The sequence below is a fragment of the Accipiter gentilis genome, chromosome 14 (genome assembly GCF_929443795.1).
Source record: "Accipiter gentilis chromosome 14, bAccGen1.1, whole genome shotgun sequence".
Classification (NCBI taxonomy): Eukaryota; Metazoa; Chordata; class Aves; order Accipitriformes; family Accipitridae; genus Astur; species Astur gentilis.
Window position 1 is genome coordinate 6,610,809 of NC_064893.1, and position 17,511 is coordinate 6,628,319.

The following is a 17,511-nucleotide window of genomic DNA, read 5'->3' on the forward strand; positions in this document are numbered from 1 at the left end:
GAGTTCAGTCCCTTTGTTAGTACTCTGAAGCCTTACATTTTATTCAGTTCCAACTTTGTTCTCAAAGGAAACTGGCTATTTATTTCAGCAAATGTATTCAGCAAATGTAAATCTGGGTGAGAAACAGAATAGCTGGGCATAATGTTGTATAAGTTCAGCATAACTATTTGCTCCACTGTCTAAATTCAAGCCTTTTCTTCCTCCTTGTGGGATTCACAATTATAATATTTATAGATAAATAAGGATAGAATCCATGGAAATAATTTAAAAGCTTTTGATAGCTCACAGTAACCAGCAGTAAATTCACCACACTGTGTAGTATAGCCTTACTGCAGCAAGTTCCTGCTGCCTAGGAACCATAACCAAGTACTACAGGGTTTTTTGGTTTGGTTTGGGGTATTTTTATTTAAAAAACACACAACATACTTAAAACATAAGGAGGAAGTACAGTCCTCTGAACTTCTGAATCACATCGCAAGAGCTCTGAAATCTGCTCCCAGTTCTCAAAGACCTCCTTTGTAACACGAGACTAGCCACTTGATACTCTATGCGGCAGTACCCCAGGACATACCGGTTCCTTTCTTTTCCCACAAGTCTGTCCTGTCTACTTAAATAGTAAGGAAAAGAAGTCTCTCCTTTGGTGGGCTAAGTGTTTCAGATTTATAGATTCAGAGGCCAGAAAGGATCACTGTGACAATCTAGTTTAGCCTTTTGTATAAAGAATAGCCTGAAATTTATTCTTGTTTCAAGTTAAGTATGACTTGCAACTGATTTATACTGGTGAAGAATCCACCTTTCTCTAAGTACAATGTTCAAATGGTTGGTTATTCTTCCCTGTGTTAAAAATCTGTACTTAATTTAAGTATGAATTTGTTTGGCTCCAACGTCCAACCTCTGGGTCTTGTTATGACTTTGTCCACCTGACAAAACATAGCTCCTGCAATACCAATGCAAATAATAAATTACACTATGTGTTATCTAAACAGCATCCCTCCTTAACTGCACGCCTGGGACAGCCCTAACACTACCTTACTGGAATTAGATGACACTTAAAGCTTTTGGCAACAAGTAATGCTATCAAACATCTGTTGTGACACCCTTTTAAGTGCACCCTCTCCCACACCATATGGCCATCTCCACTGAGTGGTACCGCAGGGCCACGACCCAGCTCTCATCAGTCCTTGTCCTCCTCTCTGGAGAAGCCAGAGACTGACTGGTAATTTCACACAGACTTCACACTCCATCAGCAGGAAAAACAGCCCACTGCAGTGAAAGGAGACATGCAGACCGTGCCGGTGTTGCAACACACTCTGCCCACGTCCCTTCCAGAAAACCCTCCTCGTGGAGATGTAGCATTCTCTAAAATAAAGGATTTTTTTTTTTTTTTTTCTAGCACTGCTATTGCTCCTCCCAAGGGCCAACTGCTGTGTTCTCTGTGTAATTGGGCTTACACTTGGGGCTTTGTCAACACAACTATGGCAGTTGTGGGTGTAAGGAAAAAAAATTTTTAAAAAAAATAGTCACAGAAGACAAAGCAAAACATTACATAGTAGATCTAGTTTCCCACTGACTTAAAAACATTTGTTGGCACAAAAATTTAACTTATGACCTTATGACAGGATAGCAGACTAAGACAGAAGAAGAAATCCTTCTACAGGCTCAAGTGACAAAACTCCTTACTGTAAGGGAGGTTAATAGAGCAGTTGCATTACTACTGACCAATACATAAGAACAGTAGTCTAAATAGGGACAGAGGGAACTCAGAAATTGAGTTTCCAAGTGAAAACCTTACAACAAGTCAGTTCAAGGAAGAACATCTGATAGCAGTGATTTTATTTCCCACAGTTACAAAATGACCATTTAAATCCTCTGTTCACAGTTTCCGAAGTCATTAGAAAGGCTCAAAGCCTGTGCATACAGTGCTAAATGTCATTCCCACAGTGGATTCTGGGCAAAGAAAGAAGAGCTAATAGGAAAGCACTCGCAATAACAGCAGGAATACGCCAGCACCCTAAAAAGACAGGATTGCAGATAATACCCTTCATTCTACTTTGAAGCCAGTCAGTGAAAGTCATTAGATCAGTTTGAAGCAGTCTTGCAGCAGTGCCCTTTCAGGAACACTGCCATCAGAAGTCCGGAAAGCCAAGCACTAAGTTGCCCTTAACAAAAGTTTCCTCAATATTGCCCCGTTTTTATTTTTTTTAAGTAAAAAAAATAAATTGAGCTGCTCTTTAAGGACTTTGAAAGGTAAACTTCCCATTTGTAGCAGGAAACGCTGATGTGGAGACAGATGATTTCACAGCAGAGTTTAATCACCTCCAGCGTACCCCAGGTTAACTCATTATGAAATGAGGTGGTCACACACTGCCCAACAGCTGTTCTTGCTGCATCTGCAGCAGCTAAGGCACTGCACCACTTCCTTTGGCAGTCCGAGTGTCCAAGCTGCAGACTCTCAAGCTGCCCTCGTTAACATTTTCTCTCTTTTGGATTCACACTATGGCAAAACACTGCTTAGATGGTTATTCAACATAACTGTAAACTGGGCAGGGAAAGTGCTCCATACGGGGACACAGACTACACTCACAAGGCTGTGCTTTACCCCGAACAGTTTGCAGAGCACTCATTTCTAGAAGTGTTGCCTGTGTTGAATTATCTGCATTACAGGCTTTTGGTTACGTAGTTAAAGCTAACAAAGATCTTGCCACCTGTAAGCATTACCAGTACATAGGTCAAACTCTGTAGGACAAACCTTGCCTTACCTTTCAGGATTTCCACCATACATAAAACTCTCACCAAGAGTGCACAATCACAAAATGGAGCACCTGGAGATTGACTCTCTATTTGTACAGCTGCTCCTTGACACAAGTCAACCTCAGGAAAGTTTCAAGTGATGCAAGTCACACCATCTGCTGAACAACTGCCCAAGCGTGGTTTCAACACAGCATCCTAAGCAAGTGGAGCTTTGGCTTGTGTTTAGGTCTCATCTGTACGTCAATGCTTTGCTTGACATAGCTAAATCAGCTATAAGCATAGAAGCAAGTAAATCTCACACTTATACAGAGATTTCACTGACACACCAGTGCCCTTCTGCTATGGAAGACAGCTTTTACCACCAAAGCCATTGAACAATTTGGTCAAAAACCGTACATATAAATATTTCCAAACTACTCTCTTATTGCTGTGTTGCCCAGGAACAACGTTGACCGGATAGTTCTGGGGAAAGAATAGAAAGGGAATGAAGAGCTACAGTGAAAGAAAAAAAAAGAAATAAAACAAAACAGAACCCACCTCAGCAGTCATAACTACAAAATAAATTAATTGTGAGGGGACAGATTCTGCTACCAAATTCACTGGCCAGCTTCCCATTTATTTCAATTGGCCTGATAAACACATGCATCCCTCCAGCTTCTGTCCTGCCAAAGAGGAACGCTGGCAGACATTCCATCAACACAAGCTACAGAGAATCAGGACTAGTGCTGAGAAAATTTGACTGCCATTCAAAATAAAATTCAAAGCTAGGAAATGACAGGAAAAGCCTTACAGCAGCTTCAACTGCAACTGGATGTACAGCAATAGCTTTAATTTAAAAGCAATCCAAAAGCTACTACGTGTACTCTCTCTGTAGAATTTAACTAACTGAATGCTCCTGTAGCAACTTTAAATTCTCAATTCTCTTTTTAATTCTGCAAAGGCAGTACTACACAAACACTGTTAATCATATTCTTCATGTTTAAGGTCAGAGTTGGATGGAAAGGAGAACCTGTTTCCATAAATTAATTACATGCACAGCTATAATTTACAGAAAAATGTAAGCCAAAAATATTAAGAACTGGTTATCCTTCACTGTGATCAGGTATAGTTGCTTTGGTGGATGGGACAACTGACAGTTCTTTTCAATCTTTAAATTATTTGGCAATAGATCAGATTAGTTAATCTAGCTGGACACAGTGCAAATTCCCCTCTCTCTGTAGAGATCAGAGATGGAGAATGCTCTGTAATATACCAACAAGCAGATGTATACATCAGAGGTCTCTCCTGTTGATTTACTATATTTTGTACTGGGTAAGATCTACTACTGGGTTGTGGGTTTTCTGTTTGTTTGTAGACTGGGTGGGTAGGTGTTTCTTTTTTTGTTTGGTTGGGGGGGGGGTGGGGGGGGCTCCTTGCCTTTTATCCACGTTTTTCAGCAACAGCACTTTGAGACCAGCATAGACTACTTTTGTCACACAGAAACAATTTTTTAAAATTTCTAACTAGTAATTTCCCTGGAAAAAGCACTAGCTAACAGCACTGTTCTTAAAGGTCCTAATCCCTTAGGTTACATCCAAACCTAAAACTCACTAGAAGTAAAAGCTGCTGAGAACTGACTTGGGAAGAGAAGCTGCTAGCCCTTTTACTTGTTTTCAGGTGGTTTGCTTGCTTGGGGGGATTTTAGGTTATTTGGGGTTTTTTTTCCTTCTTAAGACTTTGATTTTAGGTTTTACTCTCAATGCTGCTATTTTCTGCATAGATTAAGCTTTGATTAATGTCTCAGAATGTTCAAATCTAAAGCAAATCCAAAAGTATGCCCAGGCTTTGTTATTTTGGATCTTGAAAAAATCTGAAACCTGTATGTATTATGTTTTCTCCTGTGTAAATAAACTGCCTCATTTCTTTGCTTCATATTCAATTTCTCCATAAATCAGACTTGGATGAGCTTTGCAAACAGGAAAAAAAAGTCCCTTCTGTTTTCCACTTCCAGAAAGTAAACCTAACATATATATCTACATATGTATACACACCGATTCAAGATATAATGTAACGTTAAAGCTGCTGTGAAACTGGTAATGTACCTTAAGAGCTGACCAGAGACATGCAAGTGAAATGCAGTAAAGAAAAAACAAAACCTGGAGGTCCACTATTTTCCTTGACTTGTACCTCCTTAAGATTAGTATTTTGCTCTTTAACAAGTTTAAATGGTTTCCAGCAGTCCTGCACACATTTAATTGGATACAAACAACATGAACAGTTGTCTGGAATAAGTGTACTTCCCACCTCCCTATCTGATGTTCAATCACAGAAGGAGAGGGAAGAAAAAAAAAGTAAACGAGACTACAGGATACATTAAGAGGCCAGCTAATGTATTTCCTAGCTTTAAGGCTCAATCTGCTACAGCTAAGTGTCTCCTCACTTAGACCTTGGTGTAAGCTGCTCTTGAAAGCCTCAGCTGATGGGAAAAAAAAACTTTTTGGAAGGTCTTGTTAATCTGAGTGCTTTACTATCGGTGCAAGCAGTAATGAATGTGAGTTTTTGTCTCAGAAGATCCAGTGACATCTTTATTGCTCTTATGCTCTGCTGGGCTTTTTTTTTGTTGTTTTCTTTTTGTGGTTTTGTTGTTGTTTGGGTTTGGTTGGTTGGTTTGGGGGTTTATTTGTTTGGTTTTTAAGATCCGCTCAGTCCCCTCCACCATTCTATTCAGAAAGCCAGCTATGCCCTATTAGTGACTTCAAAGTATGGAATTATCAGTGCACTGACACTGCACGAGTTGAGAATCCATCATCCACACAAACAAACAGCAACTGGCTTCAATGTCCGCTTATTTCAAAAGGGGGCTCTCTATGTGTGTATGTACAAAAATAAGTAAATGTACATTCATCTTCCTATTATCTCAAATGGTTAAAGAAGGCTTGCTGCCCCTTTCCAAATAACACACCTGCATATAAAGCGTTTAAGAAAAACACTCCAAAAGCTATCAATGTGTGAAAGCCAAGATCTAACAGAAAGTAGTGAGGCTAACAATGGTTATGTCTGCTAAATGCCATCTGTAATATTTCACTCGTAAGTGCACGTGTAAGTAATCTATACAATAATACTTACAGAACAACTGCTGAGTCAGGACAGCAAATTAGCAAGCAGCAGGGTCCGAGGCTGAATATTTACAGCTACCTCAAAAACAAGCTAGGGCATCCCAGGTAACTTGACTAAATGAATGGTATTACTACTTCTATGAAATTAAGAGCAGGATCAGGTCAGCAACATTCACGTAAAACAAAGTGTTTTAAATGTGTTTCAATTCAAAAGATAGAACAGTGCAACAGCCATATGGAAGTGCTTGCTAATTTCATTGAGGAACTCCTGAAATAGTCTTAAAGGATTGACACCCTTGCTAACATTTTTTCAATTTGGTGAACTCAATCATGGCTTTTGAACGATCTGATTCACCTACAAACTTCACTACTCTGACCCAACAGCAGTGGCACAAAACCTGTAAAATTACAGAGCAGTCCAATAATCTGGGACTCCATTTTCCATATGCCTTTAAGGCTCAGCAGCTAACAGAGACCATCAGGTTGATTTCCTAACCCCACGACCGTCCCGATTTCTACCACAGAATTTTGTATATTAGACTGCAAGATAATACATCACAGAGACCACGCAGAGCTCTAGCGAAGGGGCATTGAGACCATTATTGATGCTTATGCTAGGCTGGAGGTCATTCAGTGAATGGCAAACATGTCACCATTTTACAACTAACTTTCAATTCTTAGTGTCAGAGAAAAGGGAACATTAAGGAAAGAGTTTAAGCCCCCAGCATTTAAAAGGGAATATGGCCATATAATCCTTTCAGAAGTAACTTGTTTACAGTCAGTAGCATTTCCAGGAGAAGACATATAGTAAAGCAAGAGACAATCAAGCTTGCAGTATGATGGAAGAGCATTCACAGCGTATTGTTGCTTCCTCTTGTTCTCTTTGCTTTAAATTCAATGCAGAATTTTATAGTCCCTTTGCACAAAGAGACAGCTATATATTTCCACATAATTCTGAAGTGGTCTTTATCCTATTTGTTGTGGCTGTGTCTTTCATGACATATAGATGACCTTGCTTCGGTGAGATGAAGCGAGCACGTCCCTCTTCTCACCAGACCAAGTCTTAACAACTATCTCTCAATGCAGCATAGTTCAGGAGTGCATTTGGTTGCAGGACTCATGGCATGGAGGACTGGGGACAGGAGGGAACCAACCCTTGCTGGTAGCAAAGGCTCCCCTCAGTCATAGGAAACTCAGCTCCAACAAACCCTCTGCAAGGCACAGAAGACAGCAGAAGGACTAGATTTGCTTCTGCCTTGCAGTCCCTCTGCCTCAACAAGACAAGACACTCCTAATGGGAGGCACTGGATTATAAACTGAGGAAAATATCCTCCTTCTGCATCGCTCCACTTGATAAAGCCAATAATGAGCTGCATTTTAAGGACTGTGCAAGGCAAAAAATCATTAATCACACCTGGAGATGAGTGACAATCCAAGCCACATTATAGCACACAATCTAAAATGTTCCCTGTGAGAAAACACAGCTTAGTAAAACTGGCACTCTGCCCTTCTAAAAGTCTCAAGTGGTATTCAGGGGCAACCTTATCAGAGGATGCTACAGTACTTCTGCTGTTAAGCAGTCACAAGCATAGCACACTCAGCTCCTAAAGTTCATGGTATTAAAAAATAAATTAGAAACACTTGTGTCTCTGCAGAAGTGCCTGCAGCACAGTCTGGGACAAGCAGCAGGAGGCAATGATAGTGCAAGAAAATGGTATAAACAGCAGGAGGGAAATGTCTAGTCTATCAAAGGATGCTCCAGAAGCAACCGAGCTCCTTTTGTCATGATTCACAGGTCATAGTGTAACATCACTGATTATCAGCTTTCTACAACAGCTGCATCACAGCTTCACCCTGTGAAGGTTCCGCCTGACCCTTTCACAGCAGCAAACAGGACTTCAGGGTGGACTTCTGTGAGCCTTTTTAATGGTCTCATTTCATGAGGAAATAAAAATATATCTGTTTCAGTATGCAATACTCAAATTCAGAGCTCAATCCCACTTTTAAATTCTACCTCGTTACCCATTCTAAACTATGTTAAGCAAATCAACACAGTTCTGAAGAACACCACACAGCTTTCTGACTGCAGCACGGTCATTTTCAACAGTGCTCCAGCTGTTTGACTGAATAATGTTCTAAGTCTCTGAGCATATTAGTTTAGCACAGCAGTTCTCAAATATCTGCTACATGGACCTCAGTCAGGTGCTATGCAGGGAAACATACAGTCTACTATCTAAATAAGAACTCACTCTAATTGCACTAAAATTACCAAGGCACATGTGGCCTTGAAATTCCAATTCAGGTACCTAATATTAGGTTCCAAAACCTGTAAGTGTTTTATCCTATTCCGTATAAATATCAGCATAACTTCTGAACACCTTCAAAAAAAAAAAAGTTAACTAATAACCTCCAAACATAGGTGATAAATCTTTCACATTCTCCCCACCATAATGTGTCACTGTGTTTGCACAGGGCTTTAGAAAGCAACCAGAAACATTATATAAATCGCTATATATTTTTATTATTGAAGGCAAGGGAACAAAGTCCATAGTACTTCAATGTCCTCATGAGTGTTTATTTTGTAACCTAGCATCTAAGAAGCGTCACCTTGCTACACAGATTAGCTTTATATTATTTGGATGCATAAATACATCCCACTGAAGCAAACAAGTGGAGGAACTACTAGTACTTCTTCACAAAGAATTCAGGATCCTCATTTCACCTACCCAATTTTGAAAACTTTATTTCTGAGTTCCCTAAGCAGGATACCAGATTTTAAACTGTGGAATTGCCAGATAAGTCTGCTCAACCTCACATACTTTGAGCAGGATAAACCATTCTGAAATGCTGGTAACGAATGTTTGTAGTGATGACAAGGATCCAGATGCAGTACCACTGTGCATTTCACAGGCACGCTATCCTGTGTGTAACCAAGTCAATTCATAAACCTGTAGCAGCCATTTCTTTAGAAGCAGTGGGTTTCCTGACACCCAGCTGAAGCCTCTGGTCTGACAAGGTTGTGGGTCATCTGAAAACTGTGAACAAACATCCCAAATCTTCAACTCCAACCAGACATAACCAAAGGAAGGAAGGGGCAGGGGAGAACAACTCCTGGAAACTGGGGACATATGATACATCATACCTAACATCGTACAAATGCCTGTCAAAAGCATCTTAGAATATAAATAGCAATGCCTGGTCTTCCCCAGGGAAAAATTCTTAATGTACGTTTTTGTATCACCTTACTACACACTCTTAGTAAGCAGTTACTCCTCATTTCGTACAAGAGGACATCACACTGCAACAAATCAAAGTTAACCCATTAAAATCTCACCTCCATGCCCATTCCCTCTTTCTACCCAAAGCAACGATGCATCTCAAAATACACATAGACACAGGCGCACAGAGTCAAATGTGCATTTCTGGCAGGAATGCCTTGAGTACAGCTGCACCTGTTACTAGCTTTGAACATACCCTGAAGAAGCTTTTAAAAGATCAGAACAAAGTGCAATTTAAAAAAAAAAAAAAAATACTGGTAAGAGTTTAAATATCCTCTTAAACTGGTAGCTGTAAAAACGCATTGAATTGTTACACGCGTACATGTTGTTAAAATTCTTCCCTTCCTCCAGATCTTACTAGTAAATAAATAACAACATATACCTCACCATGGCAGCTTCAGTCTCAGTGCCAGAACAGAGCAGAAAGGAGCAGCGTAAGTTAGAATTGAGCTGCTATGCCAAAATTATTTTTATGTAGCTTTAAAGTCATGTTACAGAAAGACAAAAATATTTACTGTTTATAACAGTATCACTGAATAGCAAATTGGGCCCTACTGAATTAGATGCTTGTGAAGAAGAGGTGCCTGCTTCAAACAGCGTACAAGCTACTTAGATGAGTCTGTGCTTATGACAGGTGCTCTGTCCTTTCTACGGATTATGAGGTTAATGATATCTATTCGTAACGCTCGCCTCTCAGGTCTCAAAAACAACAAACAAAAGTAGGAACACTCAAGAACAGCTCGGGAAAACAACAATAACAAAAAACCCCACACAAGGCCCAAGCCCCAAAGCTTGGCCTTGCCGAACCGAAGAGGCAAGCGGGGCCCACGCGGCGCCTCCAGGGGCGAGGCCAGGACCTTCGACGCCAAAGGCACACGGAGGAAACCGAGCCCTCACGTCCCCCTTTCCCGTCGTGAAATGCAGCGGTTTGGACCACCAGATCTCGCCAAGAGCCACGCTTCGCTGGAGCGCTGGGCCCTGCCAAGCCAAGAAACCCGCGGCGAGTCACCGGTTAAACCCAAAGGGGTTAAAATTTTAAGCCCGAAGGGGTCAAAGCTTTAACTCCGAAGGGGTTAGAACGGCGTAAATCGGTGTATTAAAAAAAGAAACCCCCTCAAGCGGGGCACGCTTGTGCCCGGCCGGCCTGCAGGGCGGTGAGCGCTGCGGCACGGAGACGGGCACAGCCCCCGGGGCAGAGCCGGCGGCCGCGCGCCTCCCGCCGCCGCGCTGCTCACGCCCCGGCGGCACGCGCAGCGGGACGCCTGCGGCTCCTCGGCGCCCCCCGCCCGGCAACGGGCCCGCCCCGGGTAGCGCCTCCCCCCCTCCTCCCCTCCCCTCCCGCGGCGGGCCGGTGGCGGTTGGCGGCGCGAGCCGCCCGGGGGCGGGAGGTACCGTACCGGCGGGCAGGAGGCAGTCCAGCGGCGTGAACGCGCGCTCCATGGCCTCGGGCCGCCTGTGCGCGTGGGGCAGGCACACAGAAACAGCACGGAGAGTCCCGCGGCTCCCGCAGCGCGGCGGGACCGGGGCGAGGGGGGGGGGGGGGGGGTGCGGGGGGCGGGTGGGGGGGGTGCGGGGGGCACGTGGGGACTAGCGGTGCCCCCTTCCCTTCTCCCTGAGGAAGGAAGGAAGGAAGGCAGGCAGGCCGGCCCTCCGCTGCACGGCCGCGGCGGCTCCGCCTTGCTTTTGACCGTCGAGCAGGCGGGGGCGGTGGCGGTGCCCGGCTACCTGCAGCCACGCGTCCTCCTGCACTCCCCCGGCACCCGCCCCCGGGGTTGGGGGGGGGGGGGAAAGGCAAGCCGAGAGAATCGATCGCCGCGGCGATCCGTTGCTCGGCGGTGGATTCAGGAGCGGGAAGGCGGGGCAGGAGGGAGCGGCGGCGCTGCCGGGCGCGGGCCGAGCCCCGCCCTTCCTGATTGGCAGCGCGGCGGCGGCCCTTGGGGGGGACCTCTGCTGAAGAGAGGGCGGGCGGGCGGCATGACGGACAGCCCGGCCCCGCCCCGCCCGCGCGGGCCCTGAGGAGGGCGAGGCGGCGGGAGGCGGCCGTGCCCTGTCGCCCGCTGCGCGGGGCTTTCCGGAGCCCCCCCCCCTGCCCCTCGCCGGGTCCGGCGGCTCCCACCGCTCCTTGGGGGCGTTTGCGACACCTGAGCAATGCCGGCCTCCTTAGAGCTGCCTTCTGGGAGGCCGTGAAGAGCAGGTGCGGTGCGAGGAAAGGTCGCGGCGTGCTCGCTTCTACGTTTTCCAAATAAAAAAAAAGCGGCCGCCGGGGACTTCCTTGTTATTAAACATTGTATCTGGCGTACCGGAGGGGTTACTTAGGGCAAAAAATGATAGACACCATCGTTACAAAGAAAACAAAAGCCGCTGTCTGTGCTGGAAGCGTTCTGCTTTGAGATCCGGCAATGCGCAGTTCGCTCACAATAAAAGTCGTTAATGGCTTTCAGCCGGTCGAAACGGAGAAAATAAAACCGCGGCTGCAAGCGCGCAGGAGGGCTCGGCCCTGGCCTGCGGCCGCCCCCGCCGCGCTCGGCGGCCGGGAGCGCTCGGCTCCGCAGGCCCCCAGCCTGGCCCCGCCGCTGCCGCGGGGCTTGGCTTGGCTTCGCCAGCCGCCCGCCCGGCCGCCCTGCTTCCCGAGGCCCCGCTGAAGAACGCGGCGTTTGTAGCCGCAGCTTAAGTTTCGGTGAAAATTACTTTAACATCATCATCGCAAACCTTGCGACATAGACCGTTTCCAACCCCTTACAGGCTCCGGACGGGGAAATTACTCGTCTTCGGGCACAAATGGCGTGACGCCTTGTCAAACCCAAGTTGGCGCTGGGAGCGCAGGGCCCAAATTTTGCCCCCCCCCCCGCCCGCCCCGAGTTCCCTCAGGGGAACTGCGCGGGGCGCCGCAGCAGGGGGCAGCAGAGGCGCACAGCCCGCCGCGCCGCCGGACCGGCACCGCCGCCCTCCGGCGCCCGGGGCGGGGCGGGGGGCTCCGGCCGCCGGGTCCCTGGCAGACTGACAGACAGACACGGCCGCCGGGTCGCCTTCTCGAGCGCGCCCTCCACGGAGGGACCCTGGGGTGGGAGGAGGCAGGAGGACGAGGTCTCGTCTTCGAGGTGTTTGGAGAAGGGCAGCGTGAGAGTCGGGGAAGGCTTCCGCTCGGGAAGCGGGAGCGGCAGGCCAGCCCGCTACTCGGTCCGCACCGTCAGACCGAGACGCACGCTCGGATCGGCAGGATTTAGGGACTTGAGGGTTTGGGCGAGGCTGGGCCACCCGCGTCCTGCGCGACGACCGACACACGCCTGCGGTGGCTGCGGGTGCGCCTTCGGGCCGAGTGGCGCAAGCAGCGGGCCCTTGCTTTGGACCTTTCGGGTAAGCTGCCCTGCCACCTGTGAGAGGTTACGCTCTACAAGCGGTTTTAGTCTGCAGAGATTGATAGAAATTCAGAAGCGTTGGAAGCGTTCATGTCTTGTCAATGAGAGAAAGGAGCGGTTGTTAGGAAACAAGGAAAAGATATTAAAGGGCATCAGGAGATTACTGTCGTTTACGCTATAGAAATAGAAAATGTTCTGTTTCACCTTTGTGTCACTTGAAAGTTTTCTTCCCTCTCCACTGAGAACTTGAATTTCAAAGGCTGTTAGGACTTCACTGTCATCTCAGCATCATTCTTTAAGCAGGTTAAGAACTACCAGGATTAGGAAGCAGCAGCTTGCCCTCTCGCCCAAGAAGTGAGACCATGTGGGAACCACCATGCAGTTGGCCTATGCTCTCCTCCTCTTAAGTAACTGTCTCCTTTTTCCACTCCATCCTTCCTGGCCCCCTCCCCCCTTTCAATTTGCCAGGTACTTTCCTACTGCTGGGTAAAATTATTAAACCTTCTCCAGGATAGCTTATTTTTCTTCAGTATCTCTGTTAGGGTTTTTTTATTTGTTCTTGGGGGGTACCATCTGGTACAAGTAGTTGCTGATAAGCAGCAGCAGCTTCTTATGCATGAGAACAATCATACTTGCTCAGAGGGAAGGTCCATCTCAGTCAGGACCCCAGTCCCGGTAACGTTCACTTACAAGCCTTCCTCATCCTGTTCTCCTTTTCAACATTTTTTTTTTTTCCTGTAAATGCAACAATTTCCAGCTCTCTGCTCTCTTCATATCTGACAAGACGCTTTTCCGCCTCTGTCAGGCCTGGGGTTCCAGGCAAACCTTTACCAGCCACCACTGCAAAAAAGTAATTGTACCTCTCTCTGCTAATCATAGTAATGCACGATTCGTGACAACAATAGCATTACAAAGATAAATCAGTCTTGAGAGAGAAGGCTGGCACTGGTGTCCTTTAAATCTTTTCAAGATGCGCAAGGGTCTGCAAGGTAAGGCAAGCTGCCAGCCCACTCCACAACTACGTAAGGGGCAAACAAGTCGGATGCGCTTTCTCTCCCTGAACTCTGGTTTCTTTCACTGCCCTTTCTTTCAGGTACAAAACTCTCATCTACAGTATAAAGCTCTTTTTAAGAGTCTACTCCACAGGAATAGCTTCAGTTGATGCTGAAATACACTGATCTCCAAGGCAGGACCTGACAACTATTTAATACTGTTTAGCAGAGCCTAACAAAGGTATCTAGTAGAGGAAGTTTCAGAGAGGCATAATTAATAACTCCACCCAGCCTGGCATATTCGTTTGTGGACAATCCCTCAAGGATAACCAGCAGTCAGCAGGCTGACATACTTTTTTGAAAAATAAGTACTTTCACCTACCTTTTGCACTTTACCTCTGTGCTAGGACATCAGTTGAGTTTTCCCGTGAATGGCTACCATTTAATGAACTAGCGGCAGCTTTTTTCCCTCTCACGTATGGGAAATTCCACAGTAAATATTACGCCTGTTTTTCCAGGTAGCATATAAGATTCAGCAGTATTTCTTTCCTCTAGCTGGATCTCAAACAAAAAAAAAAAGCCACCTCGCCTGTTCTTTTCCTCTGGCTGTATATGCCTACATTACTTTGCAAGGTTTGCAGAAGAAGATACAGAGAGGCTATTCAAGAACGACATCCCAGGAGCACTGATCTTGTGCTTTGATTACTGCTGTCTCCTCTGATTAGCTAAAAGGAGGGCAGGTGACCTCAACCCTAAGTGAGAAAATAAACAGGCAAGCAGAGGTAGTTCCTGAGTGACAGATGAGGCTGTCTGACAGAGGAAGTTTCTGAATGATTGGCAGGAAAGGTTGAGGGAGTGTTCAGACCTTTTCAACCTTCTCTGGTAACTAGCCAGCTGGTCATGCCTCTCACCTGATATATTTTCCATTAATTTTGTACAGACTTGATGACTGGTCTGCGTATGGAGAAACTGCAATTTATATATATTATTATATGTGTATTTATATATGTAAAAATTGTTCTTACCAGACTCCAGCTAGCTTCCTCTTCTTTAGGAAAACTATTCAGAGAAGCAGGCAGTTGAGCAGCTTCTAGAGAGCACAGTTATGACATGAATAGCGCTGCACTTCAGCATGACTAAAACTGATCAGATGGGAAGAGTTGAAGGGTGATTAGGAGGGCAGCAGCTTTTATTTACTCAGAACATCTCCTGGGACTTAGCAAGGAAAGAAGAGGGAAGTCAACATGAATTGCAAGGGGATTTAAATAGGATTTATACAACAGGGCTAAAGCCTGCAGGGTTTGCTGTGCTTCCTTAGGATGATCAGTCTCTGCATATTCCGGTATGGATATACGGCCGAGGCTAACTTATAGTAGCATTAGTTGCTTCCAGAATATTCTCCTTCTTTCAAATAGCCCAATCTAATTGAGTCTCAAAGGTCTAGAGGTATTTAAGGACTTTGTCCAACAAAATGATGGGACCTGTCTCTAGCATTCACAGCTTAATACCCCTCCCCCAGACCAAAGTCAAAGTGGTCTGGTAATGCCAGAGATCACTGTTTAATGCTTTATTTTTTGCCCCTTGCCTTCTGCCATCCTTCACCAGAATAGGAGTCATATCTCTGTGCTTGACTGAAAAGTACTTTGGGTACCGTTCAAAAACTATGGCAGATTTCAGTAATTGGAAACATGTATCTGAAGCCTTTTGATTGGAAAATATCAAAACTACCCAGGTTTGTTCAGAGGTCCTTCTTGGTGACGTCTGAAACAAGCTGCCTGTAAGGTAGGGGACATTTGTTCCTCCTGCTATTCCAATTTTATTGCTAAATTGCTAAACCTGTACGAGGCTGGCAATCAGGATTCATGCAACGTGTAACTGCTAAGAATCCTTCTCTCCACAGCTTAACTTTATATTAAAGTGAACCCAGAGTTAAAACTAGCAGGCTGGGATGGTTCATTCTGGTACCTATTCCAGTATTTATGCAGAATAATAACATTGGGAATGTTTAGCTAGCTCAGCTGTCTGATTGTCTGAACATCCCTAAGTGCTTTATAATTCAATAAATGCAGGCATCAGTAGATAAATGGGATGTTTTATTATAGACATTATATCCTTGCAATTCTCCTATGCCAACAATTTAAGTCCCCACAACCTCCTTAAAACTCAAACACCAATTTGAAAGGTACAGTCATTCAGGGGAAAAAAACCAACCAAACAAACAAAAAAACCAAACAAACAAACAAAAAAACAAAAATGACCTGCAAATAGTCACCAGCACACACAGGCAGACAGAATCTAACACACACACTCTTCAAGTCCAGGTCCTAGAACAGTTAATAGAGCCAACTTCACATTTGTTTCAAGTCCTAAAGAGATTATAATACAGTAAAAAAATATCATATTAAGTGGAGTCTGTTTCCGTAGTGGTGTAGAGCAGGCTGGAGATAAACCTTATGAATTCTATTAGGTCACACAGTAAAGCAGAAGAAAACAGTGGTATAATAATCCTGTGGCTCACCAGGCAGGACACTGCGTTCAGAAGACCTGAGTTTTAATCCATGCTCTACTACTGACGTGCATAGACAGAATCAAACCACATGGATCCATATCATCAGGTATATATAATCACTTAGGAACTAACATACCTTCAAGAGATCCGGTTTGTAGCATTCCATGCCTTTGTTTCCTCATCTGTATAATGGCATCAATGAGGTATACCCATACTTTTAAATCAACCTGAGATCAACAGCCAAATACAAATAAATCTGTATTACTAATGAATAGACAGATGGCATTTGTTTATCAATCAATTCCATACAAATTGAGAAGAATATTTACTGTGATCATCAACAATATTCTGTCATGAAGATGGATGAAAGGTAAACTTTGGAAAGAGGATTGTGTATTGAAGTGGTAACTTTCAGAAATAAGGAATTTTCATCAAATTGGCTGCTGTCAAGTCACTATGGACAACAGTAAACAGAGATTGTGGGGTCTAATAGCTGTGACTATGTTCTTGACTTTGTGGAGTCAGGAGACTATGCAGACTGCTGAAATGTTAGGCAAGCTGTTTGGCCGATCTGGCTAGGAGTTTCTGAGAGACCTTTGCTGTGGTGTCCTGGCAGCACAAGAAGAGTTAAGAAGTACGAACAATCCAGTGAGATGCTGCCCTCTATTCTGCCTGGAGGATTGTCTTATTTTGCCTGGCATGTACAGGAACTCTCACTGTCTTCTCAGTGTGGGACAGCCAATGTAGAGAATCACTCCGCATTTTCCTCTCAGGACCATGTTTCCCACGCAGTCTAATTTCTCATGTAAGTGCATTCCACAGCACCAAAAAACGCATGCATTTTTAGTTCTCGATGTCTTTACCCTGAGTCTTGCTAACTGCACTACTCCTGCAAGCATAGCGCTCTCAGTAGCTGGCACAAGGAGGCAGCATTTGGGAAACGAATATCGTGCATTTGGACTGGATGTGAGAGCAAATGGGATGGCATGGGATGCTGAGGTGTGATGAATACTTCCCTGCATCTCTGGCCACGTCCATGTGCCACTGCATTCAGAGTGCGAGAAAGTAAGTTGCAGTAGCTTCACGTGGTGGTCTATCAGGCTCTTGTCCCTGTCCCACCCATGAGAACGAAGTGGTCTTGCAAAACTGCAGAGGGCAACCTTTACCTTCAGTCATTTGAGCACGCAGGGCAGTCAACATGAACCTAAGGCTGTGGAGATCAGGAGGTGAATAGTGTCTCAGGGTAAGAGCAGGGCTAGCTCCTCCTCACAAATGGGTAGTGTCACCTCTTGGCTGGCCTAAGTTTGGCCAAGGCCCGTATGGCATTCTCTGTGGTGATGACTGCCAGAGTGATGAAACGCAGGGCCACTGACAGCTGACATTTACAACTCTATTGGCCTCTCCAAGCCACTGCTCTAACTCATCAAAGTAAGGGAAGAAATGTTGCGTCCTGCAAGGACCTAAGTCTGTCAGGGATAGTGTCGTCGGGAGGGGGAGCCACTCTGAGGGATCTCTGGGATGGAAATGATG

At 45.3% G+C, this 17,511-nt stretch overlaps 1 protein-coding gene across 2 annotated transcripts in view; it reads right to left on the minus strand.

Moving 5' to 3' along the window:
• TPK1 (thiamin pyrophosphokinase 1) overlaps nucleotides 1–14,088 on the minus strand; it is a 321,987-nt gene extending 307,899 nt beyond the window's left edge. Inside the window, exon 1 of one of the 2 annotated variants that reach the window (XM_049816398.1) lies at nucleotides 13,855–14,088. Coding sequence is in view for 1 of the 2 variants with exons in the window: in XM_049816397.1 (XP_049672354.1) it covers nucleotides 10,522–10,564 (43 nt within the window). In the remaining variant the exon portion in view is untranslated. Of the gene's footprint in view, nucleotides 1–10,521; nucleotides 10,617–13,854 lie in introns of those variants that run through there. The other variant, XM_049816397.1, reaches the window with a different exon arrangement.
• Between the last annotated feature and the right edge of the window lie 3,423 nt (nucleotides 14,089–17,511).